A 21,200-nucleotide genomic window follows, 5' to 3' on the forward strand; every position below is an offset into this window, starting at 1 on the left:
ATCTCTCTTGTTCTGGTGCATCCCACCCATCCTGAGTTGCCAGCAGATCTCCTGTGGGATGGTGCTTAGGGAGCTGCCACCACTTCCTTTTAACCTTTAATCCATTCATTTTTCCTTCAGGCTCATCCCAAGACTGCAGATATTCCATGTGGGCTTTCCCAGGAGAGGAGCCCTCATTGTGATTAGCATTTCCTTTGGAAAATCTTCAGTCACAAACCTGATGGGACAGGAGCTCTTCCAGCCCCCAGCCCCAGTGCCAGATCTGGAATCCTTGGATGTGCCTTGGGAGGTCACCAGTCCCTTGGTGCCCACCTGCCCCATCTCCTGATGTTTGGTGAGATGTTCTCTGTGTTCAGGATGATGAGGCTGATTTTGGGAAATTCACTGAGATGACCCTGAGGGAAGACTTTCAAGGGACTTTCACCTGGCTGATGTTAATTCATTAATTCAAACTGAACTCTGAAGCACATCATTCTTTTCCCAGAAAAACCCAAACTGGAGCCATGTCAGCAGTTCCACTGTGAATTTTTGGGATGCTAATGAATTTGGAGCTTGGGATAGTGGAAGTAGTTGGGGTTGGAATGAGAAGATTTTTCAGGTCCCTTTCAACCCAAACCATTCCATGAATCCATATTTGGGAGAGGATGGTTTGGAGTGACACAAAAAAATGTCTCTTCTCCAAACCTGGGACTGCCAAAGGCTTCAGGAGTTTGAAATCTGCCTACAAACCTACATTAAATCACCTGATAATGATTTTTTTTTTATCTTCACCTTAAATAATAACAATTTATGACCACACACACTTGGAATCTTGTTGCATCCAGCAATAGATTCCTTTTTTTATTTTTTACATTTAATTATTAAATGTAGATTTTCAACCAGCTCCTTATTTGTTCTGTTCTGCCCCACAGAGGACAAAATAAATGTGTTTTTGTTGTATCCAGGGTTTGGTTTTGTCCCAGATGGCTCTGCAGGTGTCCCTGCAGTCAGGTACAAGGTGATTCCTGGAATATTTTTGTAGGGAAGAAATCCATTTTTCCAGTGATGGCAACTCCTGGCAGTGCTGTCCAAATCCAGGTGCTACCTTTGAAAACATCACTGGAAAAGGGTTGTCCATGTCCAGGTGCTACCCATGAAAACAAAACCCAGGTCGGCCTTTAAATCTTGGTCCAATTTCCCTGTGATTGTGAAGAACCTGTATTTAATATTAGTGATGTGATTTGGGTATTAAATTTGGGTGGTTTTTCTTTAGAAAACACCCAAGCAAAGGTTTTGTCTGTCAGAGCTTTTTGTGAAGAAACAACCAACCTGTTCCAGTAGCTCATTTGCACCTGAAGTGCAGCATTCAGCTAATTGAAAACATGGCTGTTCTTAATTATTTTCTTGCAGCTCATTGACATTCACAAGGATCTTGTTGCTGCAGCCCCATAAATATAATATTACTTTACAGGTTTTTATTTTGGCACTCAGTTCTCCTCTACTGGCATATTTATAGCCTCCTGTATAAATGAATAATTTTATTTATTATTAATTCATTTGAACTTTGCTGTGTCTGCGTTGCTGTACAAGTGTTAGGGGTGGAAGAAACTCTTTTTTGCTGATTTTCTTGCTTGCCAACCAAATCTTCCAGTTACTTTCACTACACAGGGAAGCAAACCTTTGGATAAATAGATTATTTAATATTTTATACACTATATAGTATATACACTATATATATATATACACTATATAGTATATATAGTATATATAGTATATATAGTATATATATACTATATATACATATAATATACTATATATAATATAGTATATATGTATATATATAGTATATATATACATATATACTATATTATATATAGTATATTATATGTACTATAAATATATATATAGTGTATATGCATATTATATATGTGTGTATATATATACACATATACACTATTAATATAATATAATATAATATAATATAATATAATATAATATAATATAATATAATATAATATAATATAATATAATATAATATAATATAATATAATATAATATAATATAATATAATATAATATAATATAATATAATATAATATAATATAATATAATATAATATAATATAATATATTTATCAGTGACAGATCAGCACAGTTAGCAGTGTCACTGCAGAGCAGTAAAATCCAGCTGCTTTGATGATTAATTATTTTGAGGGGTCACAGGGCACCAAACCCAAAAATGAACCCAACTTCCCAAGTAAATCAAATTTCCAGAGCAAAGTCTTCCATTCTGAGGGATATCCTTGGAATAAATGTTATTGCATTCCCTGATCACAGCAAGACAGAGGAAAAGGATTAAACTCAGCTTAAATCCTGGAGGATAGGGATGGGTTTTGTCTCTTCTGTTGTGGCTGTGCCCTTGACCTGTTGTGCTCTACACCCTGCAAAGCTGTGCCCTCGTGAATTGGCAGAAATGGGGTGAGTGAATCCAGTTAGGAGGTTCTTCCCTGGGTTTATTCCATCCCATTGCCTTTCCAAAGTCAATTTTAGTTCCAGCTCTTGGATAGAATCATGGGGAACACCATTGGAATGTAAGAACTCGACCTTAACTGAGTTGTCCTGAGCTTTATGGAATATTAATTTTATCTTTTCTTTGCCACTGACCTGTTTTGCACAACAGGAATCTTCTGGAGGTCTTCTGTGCTTTGGGGATCATGGGATGGTCAAACATGAATATTTGCATTGGGTACCCATGAAAATGCCTTGAAGATCTGGAATATGAGATCTGGAATGTGAGATATGGAATATGAGATCTGGAGTCTTAGATCCGGAATATGAGATATGGAATGTGAGATACGGAATGTTAGATCTGGCATATTAGATATGAAATATTAGATCTGGAATATGAGATGTAGAATGTTAGATATGGAATATCAGATCTGGAATATGAGGTGTAGAATATTAGCTATGAAATATTAAATCTAGAATATGAGATCTGGAGTGTGAGATCTAGAATATTAGATATGGAATGTGAGATATGGAATATGAGATCTGGAATATGAAATCTGGAATATGATAGATGGAATGTGATATGGGACATGAGATCTGGAATATGAAATCTGGAATATGAGATCTGGAATGTGAGATATGGAATACTAGATGTGGAATACGAGGTATGGAATATGAGATCTAGAATATTATTTATGGAATATTATATGTGGAATATGAGATATGGAATATTAGATGTGGAATATTCAGTCTGGAATGTGAGATCTGGAATATTTGATACAGAATGTAAGATAGGGAATATTAGATATGGAATATGAGATGTGGAATATGAGACATGGAATGTTAGATCTGGAATATGAGGTTTAGAATATTAGATATGGAATGTGAGATCTAGAAAATGAGATATGGCATATTAGATGTGGAATATGAGATGTGGCATATGAGATATGGAATATTAGATATGGAATATGAGATGTGGAATATGAGATATGGAATGTTAGATCTGGAATATGAGATTTAGAATATTAGATATGGAATGTGAGATCTAGAAAATGAGATATGGTATATTAGATGTGGAATATGAGATGTGGAATATTAGATATGGAATATGAGATGTGGAATATGAGATGTGGAATGTAAGATGTGGAATATGAGATTTAGAATATTACATATGGAATGTGAGATCTAGAAAATGAGATATATAATATGAGATATGAAATGTGAGATATGGGATATTAGATCTGGAATACGAGATCTGGAATATGAGGTGTTCTGGCACAAGTTTCTAGAGAGGCTGTGGCTGTCCCTGAAGTGTCCAAGGCCGGGTTGGACAGGACTTGGAGCAACCTGGGAAGTGGGAAGTTTTGGGGTTGGAATGAGATGATTTTTCATCTCCCTTCCAACCCACACCATTCCATGAATCCATATTTGGGAGAGGATGGTTTGGGAGGACACAAAACCTGCAGTGAATTTTAGAAGTTCTGTCAGCACTGGATCTGGGACACCATCAGGGATTGTCTGCAAGGAGACACAAACCATGACCAATACAGAACATGGGAACTTGGCTGTGGAATAATTCATGGAACGAGCTCTGGAAAAGCTGTAATTAATGAGGCAAGGCTGATTTAAATGCTGGGGGACAGGGCATGTGCTCCATGGAATTCTGAGGGAGAGGCTGCCAGAAGACAGAGTTTAATTCATCCAAAATACATTTTTTTGGGGGTATTTTTGAAGAAATTGCACAAAAACCCCAACAATTAAATTTCCAAGTAGTTTTCTGCATTTTTCCAGATACACCTGAAATGCTTGTGGAGGGGTTTATGGTTTTTTTGCATTCTTTCTGTTCACGATGATAAAATAAATTTAATTTGAATTTTAACATTTTTTACATGCTTCAGGACATAGAAGCAAAGGTAAGGAGTTGAATGAGAAAACAAGAAAATCCAAACTTTTTAATGTATTCCTTGGGTGTTTGCCAAAAAACCCAAAAATTTAGTCTTGATGAAGGGAATCAAATCTTGTATCTCTACAATATGTGGTGTAATTGTTGTAATGACCTTTATTAGATAATTATTAGCCACTAAAGATATTTTATTAAAAAATGCTGAACCTAGAAAGTATTTGCATTGATAATTTAGGTGTTAAATCCTTCATAGCTTGTTAAAAATCACTTGTCTGCTATTTACACTGCAGGACTTAGAGCTTTATATATTTTTAATAAATTCCTCTGTGCATGTGTGCTTTTTAAATGTATTTTCTATTTTTTAATGAGTCCCCTTAATCCTAGAAAATGGGAAATACTGCAGATGAAAAGCCAAAACCATCAATTTGCTGGGAGCAGTATCTCTTAAAAGAACACTCAGGTCATATTGGGATTGAAAAGATAAATATTTTAAATTATTCTGTATTATTTTAGGTTATTGGACATGAGAGGGATTCTATGGTATTAGTGAATACTGCAATCTGGGAGTTTCCGGAGGAGTGATTCCTAATTAAACAGAACAGGAGAGTTTTGGATGCACTTTTTAGCAAATATAGAAAAGGATTTTGTTTTCCTAAATATCCACCTGTTTAGAATTAGGTTTTATTAAATTCAGAAGTGATTTGCCAAGTTAATTCAAATTAAAACCAAAAATAAACCCCAGCCTGGTGCGTTCTGGTGATGGTTCCAAATCCATTTGGGCAAACTCAGGCAGAGCTGTTGAGGAGGGGAGGAAAAAGCTCAGAACTATGGATAATATCCTTGATATTGTCAGTATTTTTATTATTCTGTTCCTTTTCTTTTAGGCCAGGCAGCTGGAAGAGAAGGACAGGGAGCTGAAGAAACACGATGCCTACTACAAAGAGCAGCTGGCTCGGCTGGAAGAGAGGGTAAAATCTTTTTTTTCCCTTTTAATGCACATTTTTCCCCCTTTTTTTTTCCCTTTCTATTAATTTCTCCTCCTGGTTATATTTACAAGATGACTTTTTTAAGGAGAGAAAGATGAAAATTCTGGCCAGAAGGGTTATTTTTGTATTACTGCTGCTGTTTCTGGCTTAATATTGACAAGGTGGAAGGTTTGATGGGAGAATATTTGTTTTCTTTCCTAACAAAGTTCTCACATTTGCTGTGGGATTTCATCTGTCACGGTAATTACAGGCAGAAAAATGAAATAATGAGGTTATTTTGTACCAATGCTGATGAAGAGCCAGTGGAAATGAAGAAGTGTCACCAAGTAAAATAATTTAAATTAAAATAACAACAAAAAAAAAGTGAAGTGTGAAGGGACATAGTGAATTTCTGCTTTCAGTGGGTGGAATTAGTTATTCCTCCATCAGTACAGGGAGAGTTTAATTTTAATTCCAAGTTTATACCATGTTTAAAAGGCACTTCTGTGTCTTTATCTCATCACAGACTTGAAATTAAACTGTGGAGAGCAGCTTGGGAAGCTGTGGGATTTGCTTACAGTGGCTTAACATATTGCTGTTAACATCCCTATTCTTTACAGGGTATTATTTTATAGGATGTTAATTTCAAATAATTACTGCTGTCATCATTTCCTGGCTCCCAGGTTGGTTGTAACCTCCAGCCTGAATACATTTCCCTCCTTTACCCCTCTGCCTTCTTCCTGAGCTTATATATTGGTGATTAATTCCGATTTTTTTGTGTTAGTTGGTTGTGAAAATTGCTAACAAGATTCATATTCATTGATGCAGCTTAGCAGGCCAGAAGAAAACCCCTTGTTTTTCTGGATTAGGAGGAAGAACATGTTGCATAAATTATCAGGGTGTGTAATTGGTCTTAATTAATATTTTAAATCGAGGGTACAACTGATACGTGTCAGTGTTTTGTCCTCTCTTTGTGAAGATGACATTAATGAAGTCCCATGTTCTTGGCAATGAAAAAGAGCTTGAAAGGATGAGGGAAAATCAGTTTAATGATTCTAAATCGGTGCATTATTTAAACATATATTCAAATTATTTCATATATTTTAATTAAAAATTAAGATCCTTCACCAAAAAACTACACAGAGCACTTTCCTTTTTCTCCCATAACTGCCTTGGTGTTAGAGGAAAAAGCTTCAGTGGGATTTTATCCAAACTAGACTTTTCTGGGGTCCTAGTGTGGAATAATTCATGGCAAAGGGTGTGTGATAAACCATGAGTCTTGGACAGCTTCTTCTTTCACCTTTTTTTACCTTTTACATCCTTTTAGATGTTTTTCTTGGTCATTTTTCATATTCATGTGGGTCATTGGCACAGTGGCTTCACTTGCTCCTGTCAGTGAAGACTCCAATGTGTGTAAATCCATTTTTGTGCTGTGCAAGGGAAATAATGAACTTTAAATAACTTCATTGGAGTTCTGCTGCAGTGCCACCCCCAGGGGATGTGAAATAGGAAATCCTGCCCTCTCTTGGTTTCTCTGCTTGGTTTGAAAATCCCTGAATTCCTTGTTTTATACCATGGGTGATGTTTGCTCTGCATTCAGAGTGGAGTTTCTGTGGTTCCAAGCCTTCTCTTTTCATTCTGACTCCTTTTTCTGAGGTAAAATCCTCTCCTTTTCCACGTTGTCATCAAGGTAAATTTTCACCTCTCTCCTACACAAACAAGTGCTGTTCCAGCTCTGAGAGGAGCAAACTCTGTGTTCCAAATCTGACTTGGAATTTCTGCAGAGAGGTGGAGATTTTAGAGTGCAAACCTGGACAAGCAGAGGGGTCACAGCTCCTGCAATCCCACCTTCCCTCATGGGGTCACCTGGGAGCTTCTGTGCTGGGAATTTTGAAAATTGGGATGGAAATGGGTGTGGAAACGACAGAGCATGGAAAGAAGCTGGTTTGTTGTTCCTGAACTTGTCCTGATTTCAGTGGAAGGTGCACAGAGACAGAGCATGGGCTGCTCAGCAGAATTGGAATTTTGGAACAGGAGGTGGGGTGGGAGCAAGTGGAGCTCAGAGAATTTGTGTCAGGATGAAGAAATGTTCAATCTGAGTCTGTCACCTGTGACAAAGAATGCTAATTACAATCTCAGATCATTCCCACATCAAATAAGCACACTTTAAAAACACTTCAGTTATGCCTATGTGGTATTTCTGGCTGTTGCATCATGGAGTGTCAGAGCTCATCTCGATGATTAATTGGCTTTTTGATTATTTAGCCTTTTCAATTAGAAGCTTCGTATTTGTGTTCTTCAGTGCTGCAGAAAAAACAATGCAGACGTTGATAATAAAGGGAGATGACAACAGAACAGATTAGTGTCAGCACAGTGTGCTCCTTATGGAGAAAATTATCCATATTCAGTGCCAGATGAAGCCTGTCAATTATAAAATATTTCAGTGACTGAGGGAAGATGCTCAACCTTTACAGGGTATTAATACAGGACAAAATAACTGTGCACAAGTGACAGCTGCGATAGTAAAACATCAACAATTCTATTCTCAGGGGGAATAACTGTTCATAAATTTGGTTTATGTGCTAAAAACCTTTTGATACTTCCCCAAAACCCAGCAATTCCCCGACCAGCTGCCAGTGTTTCTAGGTCAAAGATAGCACATAAGCTATTAGTTATTACATGCTCCACAGCAGCAGAGCAAGAGCAGAGAGTTGAACAAAGCAGTTCAAGAACAGCCTTGCCCTGCTCTGCATCTGACTGGGGTGTGCAGCTGTGATTTAGGTGCTCACACGTGAGGCTTGGAAGGGAATTTGTCTCTGTTTTTCATTGTCCACCCACAGGAGGAAGGTGGTTCTTGAATACAGCAAAATCCAGAGATAAAACAGTGCTGAAGTCAGTGAGATTTTGTGCCCCACACAGTGTTAATTATTTATTTACAAGTGCAAGGTCCTGCACAGGGGTCAGGGCAGTTTGTTGGGAAGGATGAAAGTTTGACAAGAAGGTCTCACAGATATGTGTGCTTAGCAGAAAGATTTTTAAATGTGGAGTCTGATGAAGGAATAGAGATGAAGCAAGTTTTGATATAGAAGAAAAGAATTGCTGAGCCAGTCTCACTGGATAACCAAGGAGGCAAAGGGTGTGTGAGTTAGAAGGGTTTTTATGGCTTAGAGCAAAGGATAAACCCACCCCAAACAAGAAAATGTTTTTACCCAGCACAAAGAGAGCACAGGCAAACAAGGCAGCAAATGGTGCAAGTAGAAAAAAGGTCTCAGAATTTTCCACTGCAAGAAAACTGAAAACCAACTTCTAGCTTAAACTGTAATGTACTGACTTTGAGTGACTGGAGAACAGTAACATGAATATGGTAATTACAGCAGTTATGATGGGCTGTAGATAACAGTTCAGGTATGAGACTGCCCCTGCATCCCTGCAATGTCCAAGGCCAGCCTGGGACAGTGGGAGGTGTCCCTGCCATGGCAGGGGTGGCACTGGGTTATCCTGAAGGTCTTTTCTAACCCAAGCCATTCTGTGACTCTCTAAGGAGAAAATAAATTTTTTTTGGAATAAAGAAGAGCCCCAGTGTGAAATCAGAGCCCCTTTTCAAGGAAGGACATTGGTACCCCACGTGCCACATGGTCGAGATCTCTATTCTTTCTTGATGCATTTCCCTGTAACTGAAGCTGTTCCAGGTGTTTATAGGGAAAATTGTTGATATCTTCACTCTCTTATGTGGCAGTCACATTTTCTGGAAAAATCTCTTTGCCCAGGATTCTTCTCCTAGGAAGCTGAGAAGCCTCAGAGAAAAAGGAAAACAATATTCTTTCATTTGCTTCTCCTGTGTTTTGCTGCTTTGGAATGTGGTTGGAGATTGTTTATCCACAGGTGATTGTTTCATTGGTTTCATGGGAATTGTTTTAATTAATGACCAATCACAGTCAGGCTGTGTCAGGACTCTGGAAGGAGTCAGGAGTTTTCATTATTATCTTTTAGCCTCTTGTCTGTATCCTTTCTGTATTCTTTAGTATAGTTTAGTACAGCATTCTTTTCTATAATATGGTATCATAAAATAATAAGTTAGCCTTCTGAGAACATGGAGTCACATTCATCATTCCTCCCTTTTTCTGGGGGCAACCCAAATGCAATACTCTTGTCCCTCTAATTCAGTGCAGAGGTGCAGTATTTTTCCCTGGTTTCAGTGCCAGTGTCCATACACTTTATTCATAACCAGCTCTGCATCTCCAGTGTCCCTTTTCTGTGCACCTTCCATTCCCCATCAACACTTACACACAATTTCCATGCAGAGCAGCTGCCATCCCACTTCTCCTTCACCTCTTTGCTTTTTGCTTTACAACATTTTATGAAGGGCACATGACCCTCTCCTCCTTCTTGCTGCAGTTTTGGCATCACACAGACACTCAGTGAGCTGTGTCTGCTCCTGCTCTGCCTCTGAGACTGATGGGACTCCGCAGTTCCAATTTCCTCCAGCAAACCCAGCTATTTTCATGTTGCACTGCTTCCTAATGCTAATATGCATCATTAGGAGAATCCTGCCCCAAGTCATGGGAGCAGAAGGAAATTAATTTTAATACCCTGCTGTATGACACAACTACTTAGTTTATCAGTGTGAATGAGCAAGATACGGATCCCCGTATTAATCATAATATTTTCCACTGGAGCCAAGTTTCTGTGCTCCTGGAAATACTTTAAGTGTTGAGCAGTTTGGTGTGAAGGTGGTTGTGGGGTGAGGTGATGGGATTGTCCTGGAGCAGGAATATGAGGGGTGAGGGAGCTGGGAAAGGAGCTCGGCCTGGAAAAAAGGGGCTCAGCCTGGAAAAAGGGGCTCAGCCTGGAGCAAAGGAGGCTCAGGGGGCCCTTGTGGCTCTGCACAAGTCCCTGCCAGGAGGGGACAGTCCAGGGAACAGGGACAGAGGGAACAGCTCAGGCTGGGCCAGGGCAGGTTTGGAAATTGGGAAAATTCCTTTCCTGCCCACCCTGGCACAGGTGGAGTTCCCATCCCTGGAGGGATTTAAACAACCTGAAGATGTGACAGTTGTGGACATGGCTCACTGGTGGTCTTGATGATCTCAGAGGGCTCTTCCAACCTAAACAATCCCACAGTTCTGCCATTTTGTAGGATTTTGGAGGTTTCAGTGTTACCTTAGATCTGGAGGGATTTAAACAACTTGAAGATGTGACACTTGTGGACATGGCTCACTGGTGGCCTTGATGATCTCAGAGGGCTTTTCCAACCTAAACAATTCCACCATTTTGCCGTTGTGTAGGAATTTGAAGGTTTTAGTGTTACCCTGGATTCAGCACACATTTAACAGCCTAGAACTCACTGCTCTGACAGTTCTTGTAGTGGCTTTTGTGTGGGGACACTTGTGCCCCACAGAGGGCTCAGTGGCAGATCCCAGCCTGGGAATGCAGACTTTGAGTTCAGGAAATGTTGATCCACTTCTCTGCACCCATTTTTCCCCCTGCCTTAAACGTTGAGGAAGGATTTGCAAATCCCAAGCTCTGCACTTAATTTGGGGATTCTGCTTTCCATGGAGGCTGTCAAGGAGCATTAACCTTAAGGTAAGATGAGCACACAGAGCACAAAGCTCTGAGCTGATGGCACATTCTATCCCAGGTGTTAAATGGTATTATCCATCCTGCTTGCTACAGTAAATAGGATTTTGCTATTATGATGTGTCAGGATTTTCAGAGAAATCAAATTTACTAGACACTAAACTGCCATCCTCACTGCTGAGCAGCTTTATTCTGGGATCTTGTATTCATCCTAATCCTGTTGGTAGGAAATGCTTATACCAATTGTGTGGGGAAATTATAACTTAATGATCTCTTCCTTTTTCTATTCAAGGCTTAGGATGGCCCAACGTGCTCTGCAGTGATAGCCCCAGTGCTGAGCTGAGGAGCTGATCTGCAGCTTCCCAGCCAGGAGTTGGCTTTTTCTCATCAGCACAAGTGCTCAGGTGGCAGCAATGCCAGCCCCACATTTGTTCAGATGCTTCAGAGCCTTGTTTACCTTTTCAGATCTCAACAACTCAATAATCAGAAGCTGTTTGCTGGGCTTTTTGTAAAGTACAGTTTGCAAGATGGAGATAACAGAGAGGGGACTGCTACAAAGCAGGATAATAACCACAAACATTTTCATTCCCTGCAAGGTAATTTAGCAATTTAAAGGGTTTTTTTTTTGTTTCTATTTGTGTTCAGTCATCAGTGTGTTTACTCTTTGTGATCTCACGTGGCTGTAGCAGGGAGAATTCCATGAGCAGAGGATGATTCTGCTCTCACCTCTCAGAGTGTTTAGAAGTCTGTGTTTGCCAGAGCAAACATGTTTACTCTCCCCACATTTGTGTGCATTCCTTCACACGTTCCAAAGCCAACTAGCAGGGATGTAGGTGCATGTTTGGAGACTTGAGGCTGCATCCAGCCAAGTAGGGAATTATTTTGGCTGATGAGCACTTAGGGAAGAGGCAGGGACAGCTCAACAAACCTGGTGTTCTCGTTCCCGTGAAGGCATGGAATTAATCCAATATTCCCTAAATATCCGTGGTTTGAAAGAAAATAGTTCCATCATTCCCACTCTGCTCCTATTTTTGAGATTCTCTTGGTATTAGTGTCCTGTTTCTGTTTGCCTGGCTCTATTTCTCTTTCTGTATCAAATAAATAAATGTATATATGCACCCACACACACAGAGTCAATACTTTAACTCCATTTCCAAGCACTTTTCCAATAGAAGCAATAAAATACATTACAGCTTCCATGTGATGAATTCCACTGACTGCCATATCATCTCATTGTTAATGAATTGTGTTATTTCTGTGAAGTTAGTGGGGCCTTTTCCTTTCTAAATGGATATTCAGCTGCCACTGTGACTTCTTGCAGCTCTCCCAAATCACTGCAGTGGGAGACCTGAGGAGAAAATCAAGATATATTAATTTCTCATTTTGTGCTTGGGCCAGGAGACTTTTCTATGTCTCAGCTCATGTGCTGCACCAGGGAGATAAAAGTAGGAGTTCATCAGACTTTCCCAGTGCTTTGTATTTCCACATTGCTCCTGAAAAACCACCCTTTTTAGCACTGACCAGAACGTAATGTTTTTGTCGGTTTAGCATAATAAAGCTGTCAACCCACCCAGTGATCTTGCCAACATTAGAAAATTCTTCTTTTCAGATTTCATTCTGTTTGGGGGACAGAGCTTTTGTTGAATTGCTTCTTGCCTGGCAGGTTGAGATTAGGAAACTTGCTACCAATTACAATATCTGAAACCTCCACCTGATTGACAGCCCGGGCTGGAGTGCTGGATTTAATGCTCTGCCTCCATATCTTGCCCAGCCACAATCATTATTCTGAACAATTGGGTCTCAGCCTTGATTTCATTTTTTTCCTCCTCATAATCTTCTATTTACCCTTTCTGACTAAGTAGCTAAGATGTTTATTATTAAACACACACCTCAGCTATGCATTTTCCCCCAAGTGCACCAAAAATGCAGAAGTTTCATGTTTGCCATGAAAAATACCTGCTTCAGTCTCATCTTTCACTATCACATATCCAATCAATAGCAAGGCTGAAATGCTGCTTAATAACAAAATGAGGAGTTGTTCCACGCTGAACAGCAGCTATTGATGTTTCCCTAAATGTTTGTATATAGATTATTTTCCATTATGTATGTGTGTCTTTATAGAGAACAAAAAAACCCTGTGATAACCAATATTCCAGGATTTTTCCTGCTGTGCACTAAGACACCTGATAATTTTAATGTGGAACCACAGTTTCATTCAGGTTGTTGCAGGTTTTATTTCTCCAGCGTGTGCAAAAAGAAAAAAAAAGGTTTAGAAAGTTCAGGGGAAAATATTACTTTATTCCATGGTTTTATTTTGGAAGAATTAGCACAAGCCCAAGGGGTGATGGTATCTGGATGGAAACTGATAGCTTGGAGCCCTGGAGTTGGGATGTTTTTATAGAATCACAGATTAATTTGGGTTGGAAGGCACCTAAAAGCTCATCCAGCTCCACCCCCTGTGCAGAGACACCTTCCACTGACCCAGGGTGCTCCAAACCATCTGGAAATGCCCAGCCTGGAGAGGAGAAGAATCCTCTCCAGGAGAGGATTCTTCTGGAGGGAGTGAAGCCAAGTTTATCCACACCAGTCACTTTTTGAATCCAAATTCCAGCATTTCCTCAGCCCCCCTGGTGATTGTGGGGTTTTTTTTGAGTGTAGCTTCATCTGAGCTTTTCCCCTTCTCCTTCTTACAGAGCAAAAAAAAGCTGTCACGAGATGGAAACGTTTTAAACAGGCAAAAAGGACCAAACTGAAGGCATTTTTTGAATGTTAAAAGCTGTGTTTATCACTTTACATAGGATATGGCAAAATGTTTTAACATATGGGAAGTTAATGAATAAGCAGCTTTTGCTTCACCCTGCTCTGTTCTCTCCTCCCACCATCCTCCCATCACAAGCTGAAGTTTGGGAACAAATACTGCGCTAAGTTAATGTTGGATTAAAGCAACCCTCAGGGAGGATTTCTTAATTGAGGTAACATAATTAGAAATGATTACAATTCCAAATTGTAATGACCATTCCCCTGTGCTGGCCATGCTGAGGAACCTCAAATCAGAGGGGCTGGAGCAGGTCCAGGGAAGGGAACAGAGCTGGGAAGGGTCTGGAGAACCAGGAGGGGCTGAGGGAGCTGGGAAGGGGCTGAGCCTGGAGAAATGTCCCTGGGGGTGCTGGTGACAGTGGCTGGACATGCCCAGGTGTGCCCAGGTGGGCAGGAGGCCGCTGGCACCTGGATTTCAGCAGGAATGGAGTGGGCAGCAGGGTTAGGGAAGGGACTGTCCCCTGAGCCGGCACTGCTGAGGGACCCCCTGGAACCTTGGGGGCAGCTCTGGGATCCTCAGGGCAGGAAGGGCCTGGAGGGGCTGGAGAGGGTCCAGGAATGGAGCTGGGAAGGGTCTGGAGAGGCTGAGGGAGCTGGGAAGGGTCTGGAGAACCAGGAGGGGCTGAGGGAGCTGGGAAGGGTCTGGAGAACCAGGAGGGGCTGAGGGAGCTGGGAAGGGTCTGGAGAACCAGGAGGGGCTGAGGGAGCTGGGAAGGGCCTGGAGAACCAGGAGGGGCTGAGGGAGCTGGGAAGGGTCTGGAGAACCAGGAGGGGCTGGGGGAGCTGGGCAGGGGCTGAGCCTGGAGCAAAGGAGGCTCAGGGGCCCTTGTGGCTCTGCACAAGTCCCTGCCAGGAGGGCACAGCCAGGGGGGTCGGGCTGTGCTCCAGGGAACAGGGACAGGAGCAGAGGGAACGGCCTCAGGCTGGGACAGGGCAGCTCAGGGGGGATTTTAAGGAAATTCCTTCCCAAAAAGGGCTGCCCACCTTGGCAGGGGTGGAGTCCCCATCCCTGGAGGGATTTCAAGCCCTGTGGATGTGGCACTTGGGGACATGGGGCAGTGGTGGCCTTGGCAGCACTGGGAATGGTTGGACTCGATGACCTCAGAGGGGTTTTCCCACCCTAATGATTTTATGATTAGAGTCCCTTTCTGCCTAAGCATTAGATAGTAATTAGTCTCATTAGAAAGCAATAATGTTTATGAGAATTTATGCTTTTTTTTAAAGTTGTAAATAATCCTTCAAACCCAATGGCTGAAATCATGGAAATCATAAGAACACTCTTCCTTTATTACAGGAGGACTCACTGCCTTCATTTTCACTGCTGTCACTCTGAGTGATATTTTAATTTTTCCTGCCCCTAAAAATAGTCCAGTCCCATAACTGATAGATAAATGAGAGAATCCCCAGGAAATGCTGCTCAGAGTTTCTGTTTGCCAGCACAATAAATGCAGAAGGCAATAGCTGTCCTCTTACATCAAGAGGAGGCGGGTAATGAGTATATGATGGGAAGAGGGATTTTGAAAATAAATGATCAATCCAGTCTAAGTTGAAAAACAATTTATTAACAGCTTGGCCTTCAGTGGGAGAGAGGGATCTGTGCAGCCAGAGGAGCTGGAGATGGGACCACTGACATCTGGCAGCAGTAGATTTTTGGGAAGTCCATTTAGGTTTATGAACAATAAGCTTTGACCTAAACCCAGCTTTTTCCATATGAATTGTGTTACAGGAAAAAAAGAGATTTGATTTTTGTTTCTGTAATTTAAGCACAGAGGATGCTGGATTTGGGGAGAGCTTTGTGTAAAAGATGCAGCTTTTACAATGCCTGAGGTGTAGGGGAATAGAATACAAGTGAATAAAGGGAGTATAGAAAGTAATTTTACCCCTTAAAGAGTTGCAGCTGGGTTAATTATTAAGGATCAGGAGCAGGCCTGATGTTGACAGTCCACACCTGTAGCCAATAAGAGCAGTGGTATAAAAGAGTGGATTGGTGGGAACTGCAGTCAGTTTTCTGCTGTGGGGATGAGGAAGAGTCAGTGCCTAGAAGAGATGCCTACAAGAAACAGCGAGGAGGTATGAAACTCTATATGGAACCCTTGCAATGTAATGACAACAAATGGTGACCCCGATGTGATTTGGGAGAAATGACCCCTTGCAATGTAATGACAACAAATGGTGACCCTGATGTGATTTGGGATAAACGACCCCTCGCAATGTGATGACAACAAATGGTGACCCCGATGTGATTTGGGAGAAATGACCCCTCGCAATGTAATGACAACAAATGGTGACCCCGATGTGATTTGGGAGAAATGACCCCTTGCAATGTAATGAGAACAAATGGTGACCCCGATGTGATTTGGGAGAAATGACCCTGTGGATTTGGGACTAAACTATATGACCCCATGGATTGGAGGAAATCCATGGGGTCAAATAGTTTAGGAAATAAAACCCTGTGGATTCATGGAAAAGGACTTGAATACTAAACTAGTGGTAAAATATATCAATTGTAGCTATTAATGTTTATTAAATATGAGTATAAAAGATTTTGAAGATAAGTACTTTGTGGACTGAGAAAAGCTGCAAAACTGAACCAACATTTCGAAATGTAGGTATTTGTACTATGATATCTGACCATCTGTGTAACTGTTGGTTCTGAATGAAATATATGAATATGTCATAATGTTAATTTATTTGAATATATATTTCTAGAAATGCTACAACTGTAATTAAAAGAAAAAGGGGGACTTGTAGGGGGATACAGTATGGGTAAATGAAGGTGGTATAAAAAGTAATTTTTGCCCCTAAAGAGCTGCAGCTGAGCTAGTTACTAAGGATTAGGAGCAGGCCTGATGTTAACAGGCCACAGCTGTAGCCAGTAAGAGCAGTGGTATAAAAGAGTGGATTGGTGGGAACTGCAGTCAGCTGGCTGCTGTGAGGACCAGGAACAGTCAGTGCTAGAGGAGTTGTCCATGAAAAACATCAAGGAGGTACAAAACTCTGGTGATATGGAACCTTTACAATATATGACAACAAATGGTGACCCCAACGTGATTGAGGAGAAATGACCCTGTGGTTTTGGGACTAAACTATACGACCCCATGGATTTGGGGAAATGGGATTTGACTATGTAACCCTGTGGCTGTGTCCAGTGGCAACATCCTTAAAATCAGGGAGGGTCTGGCCACAGTGAGAGCTGAACCAAAATTCTGGGATTTTGGTGCAGAGAGAAGAGAGCTGCACCAGCTCTTTCTAACGTTATTTGTGACACAGATCCCACCTTTGGCCAGGCTTGGCCACAGGAATGAAAGTTTAAATAAAAGTTTCTCTTCTGCCCTGAGAATTCACTACAAAAGGCAAAATTCTGCATTTTTCTGTGTTCTGTGAAACTCCCTCAAAACTGAAACAAGGAATTTAAAACTGGGAGAAAGAAATCTCATTAAAGATGATTAGAGGGAGTTGTAGGAAGAAAATGGCAGAAAATAGGAGAGACAATCAGAGTAATGGACTTGGTGACAAGCCTAGTGAAACTTCTTTGCAGCCAAATTTTTGCTTTAAAGAGCAAAACCAATTGGTCTTGGGCACTGCAAATTTCCTGTAAAATCTCTGACCCCCATTCCTACAGGAGAGGTGAGATGGAATCAAGTTTCTGTACTTGTGAGATCCTCCTGGAAAAGTAATGTGCCATTTTTACACTAATCCTTGCAAGGTGGGAATTTCTTCTCTTTTTTATTCTGGTTAAACTTTTTTCCACCCTTTATGTGGGTTCGGTTTCTGGTGTGAAATAGGCCCAGCTTTGCTCTGTTGGTCTTGGTTTAAATTGGGAATTTGCCCCAGCAGAAGTGGCTGAACCCTCAGAGCTGGGGCTGGGGACAGCAATGACCCTTTGCAATTCAGAAATGCTGGTGGCATGTTCAGCCCCTTCAGTGTGTCAGGGAGAAATGAAAATGCCCAGATCTCCCTCCTTTGGAACCAAAAAGCATTTTCATACCTGAGAGCTGGGACTGTTCAATGCAGATCTATTCACATGCATATTGCTGGGCCTCCAAAGGCTTTGCCTTTTGAAATAGAGGAGGATAATCATGTGTTTGAAATCAGGAGATGCTCTCCTGCCACTTTAGAAATCTTGGGGTTTTTTCCCTCCATGTCAGGGAGTTTAACCCTTTGCACGCCAGGATCACTCAGGGAATTTGTGCACAGGGAAACAGCAAAGCAGAGCTGTGGTAATTAAGAAGCAAATCCAAATGAACCTTGACAGAGGAGTTCAAAGATTTGTCTGATTCTCAGAATTATCATTGCTTTAATTGTTATCAATGTCTTACCTTTTATCATTGTTATCATTGTTTTCAATGTCTTACTTTTTTCATATCTGTTACCACTTTAATCCAGTTCTGAGATTTTTTTCCTGCAACAAAAATCGTCTATTTATTTATCAACTTAAAGCCCAAAGAAGATATTCTCTGTTTGCCACAGAACTGAGACAATAATGCAGAATATTTTCTGTTGTGTGGTACCATATGTGTTTTTAAAAGCACTGCAGATCATTTTTGTTCCATGCCAGCTCTGATATCTCTTCATGCCAAGCTTCCTGTGGATTTCAGGAGTTCAGAGAATCATGGAATCAGAATTTGGGTTGGAAAAGACCTTAACGCTCATCCAGTTCCAACCCAGGGACCCTTCCACCATCCCAGGTTGCTCCAAGCTCTGTCCTTGGACACTTCCAGGATCCAGGAGCAGCCACAGCTTCTCTGGCAATTCCATCCCAGGGCTTCATGGAACTGCTTCTGTTTCATCCCTTGGGAAATTCACCATTTTTTCTCTCTTCTCACCAATTTTTCACTGCCTCACTTTGAGCAGGCAAGAGAAGAGCAGTGGAACCATGCAGATATTGAGTGAATTCTCTGATAAAAATCTGTACAAGGAGGCAGCACACAATTCATTATCCAGAGACATCAGTTAAAATGTGCAATCTTTTCCTGTAACCATTTTATTCAGCAACTTGCGAGGGTGTGATTTTCAATGGTTATTTACTCATTTCTGGCACTTCTTGTCTGCCATGTGTGCATCCTACTTCCCTTTCTGGATCAGATTCCAGCTTTTAAGATGAGGAATTGTTGTTTTTCATATAGGGCAGCTCCTGTTTCACGTGGATTTGCTGTGCAGTGAAACAGCAAAATGCAGCTACAAAACTGAATATTAGGGACTGTTCTGGGTTATACCGAAATAATTTCTGCATTATTTTTCAGCAAACCCTCTCTGTGGTGTTTGGGGCTGGATGTCTGTGTGGCTTTTTGGGATTACAGCAATAATAGGGAGATTTTCCCTCTTTTTCTCATTCCAATCTCCTGCTGGTTTTGGGTTTCTGGAGCTCTGCATTCAGCAGGTAAAGCTGGAAGGGGACACAATGAAACAAACAAAAAAAACTTTTTGGAAGCTCTGGATTGCTTTGGAAGAGGGGAGGGAATTCTGTCCCTGTGTTCCTCTCAGGTGAGACCCCACCTGCAGAGCTGCCCCAGCCCTGGGGACAACAGCAGCAGCACCTGGAGCAAATCCAGAGGAATCCATGGAGCTGCTGCAGGGCTGGAGCCAGGCTGGGAGAGCTGGGAATGTTCCCTGGAGCAGGGAAGGCTCCAGGGAGAGCTCCCAGCACATGGCAGGGCCTGCAGGGGCTCCAGCAGAGCTGCAGAGGGACTGGGGACAAGGCCTGCAGGGACAGCACCCAGGGAATGGCTCCCACTGCCAGAGGGCAGCCATGGGTGGCATCTTGGCAATGAGGAATTCCTGCCTGGGCTGGCATTGCCAGAGCAGCTGGGGCTGCCCCTGATCCCTGCAGTGCCCAAGGCCAGGCTGGAGCAGCCTGGGATGGTGGCATTGGAATGGGATGGGCTTGAAGGGCCCTTCCCACCCAAACCATTCTGGGATTTGGGACACTCAGAATCCATCCCCAGGGATTTTTATGGAAGTTGGGGATGGAGAAGGGAAGGGAGACCCTTCCTGGAGTGCTGAGGTTCCCAGTGAAGCCCCCAGATCCCAAAATCCCTTCCTAGAGAGGAGTCGGGGTGGGGATGGATCCAATGGCAGGCTGGGAGAGCTGGGAATGGAGGGAATTCCCTGGAGAGGGAGCCTGGGGTGGGATTTTGGGAAGGGATTCCCAGAGCAGCTGGGGCTGCCCCTGATCCCTGCAATGCCCAAGGTTGGACACTGGGGCTGGGACAGCCTGGGATGGTGGGAGGTGTCCCTGCCATGGCTGGCGTGGGATGAGATGATCTTGAAAGTCCCTCCCAACTCAACCCAACCCATCCTTTCATTCTTTAAAAAGGAAAATCAGAGTTGTTTTGGAATCAGAGAAAAGCCCCAGTGTGAAATCAGAGCCTTTTTCAGGGATTGCCATTCCCTGTGTGCCAGAGCTCAGGAGCTCAGTCTGTCCTTACTCTCTGCAGTTCCCTGTAGCTGAAACTGTTCCATTTGCTGTCTTTAAATGAAAAACTGTTGATATCTTTTCATTGTAACTATTGATATCTTTTCTCCATGTCCCTCTAATTCCTCTGAACGGATGCAGTATTTTTGACTTTATTCTTCCAAATAATTCCTTGGCAGCCAAACAACCCCAAATCCAGGAAATGAAACAAATCCAGCCCAGCCTTGTGTTCATTGCCTCTTCCATGAGCCGCCTTCCTTAGAAACTGAAGAGTTTCTGCTGCTCCTGTCACTGCAGTTTTTAGAAACTTTCTTTAATTATATGTTTAAAATAATGTGCAGAATGCTGATGGTTTGAGAATCTCTTGTGGAGTTTTTCAGAGGGATCTCAACTGAGCAAAACAAAATAATTCTGTGCATAGGTGAGATGAGTTATTGGGTAATAGTAGAGGTTGGGCTTCCTTTTGTTAGAAAATGCGCAGAAATTGGGGGTTTTTGAAGGCCTTTTTAAAAGCAATAAATGACCCTTTTAAATTCAGAAAACATCAGTGAATTTTTTTTTTTCTTTGAATTGTTGCCATGAACTGACAAGAGATTATTTCAGGTACTTGTAAAATTGAAAGAACTTCATGAAAAAACTGAAAGATCCTTACAAGACCTGTGCTTTCATATTGGAAAATCAAGTGTAAAGTGCTGTGTGTGTTTGTACCGTGCAGCATGTGGGATGTTTTTGAAGTGGGAGTTTTACCAGTGGTTGACAGAACAAGGATTAAGTGCCAGTGTTTGAGGGGATATTTGATGTCTTTTTACTGCAGTAGTTGCTGCAATTAAAAGTTTGCAGACATGTGAACCTCCTTTTATGTGACTGAGTTTACTGGCAGTGTTTTACTCCTCTACTTGCCCAGGCTTAAAGAATTTGAAGACAAAATTAATGGGGAATTTCAGGGTGCAGGTGCCATAAATAAAATTCCTGCTGGCACAGGACAACCCCAAAAATCCCACTCTGTGCCTGAGAGAGTTGTCCGTATGAGGTAATTCCAGA

General features: G+C 41.7%; 1 protein-coding gene across 1 annotated transcript in view; it reads left to right on the plus strand.

Annotated features, from left to right (window-relative positions):
• CHCHD3 (coiled-coil-helix-coiled-coil-helix domain containing 3) overlaps nt 1–21,200 on the plus strand; it is a 155,150-nt gene that overhangs the window by 90,813 nt on the left and 43,137 nt on the right. The window contains exon 6 of the mRNA XM_063153648.1: nt 5,273–5,356. Coding sequence (XP_063009718.1) covers nt 5,273–5,356 — 84 coding nt within the window. The remainder of the gene's footprint in view (nt 1–5,272; nt 5,357–21,200) is intronic.

Source organism: Melospiza melodia, chromosome 4, assembly GCF_035770615.1.
Source record: "Melospiza melodia melodia isolate bMelMel2 chromosome 4, bMelMel2.pri, whole genome shotgun sequence".
NCBI lineage: Eukaryota > Metazoa > Chordata > Aves > Passeriformes > Passerellidae > Melospiza > Melospiza melodia.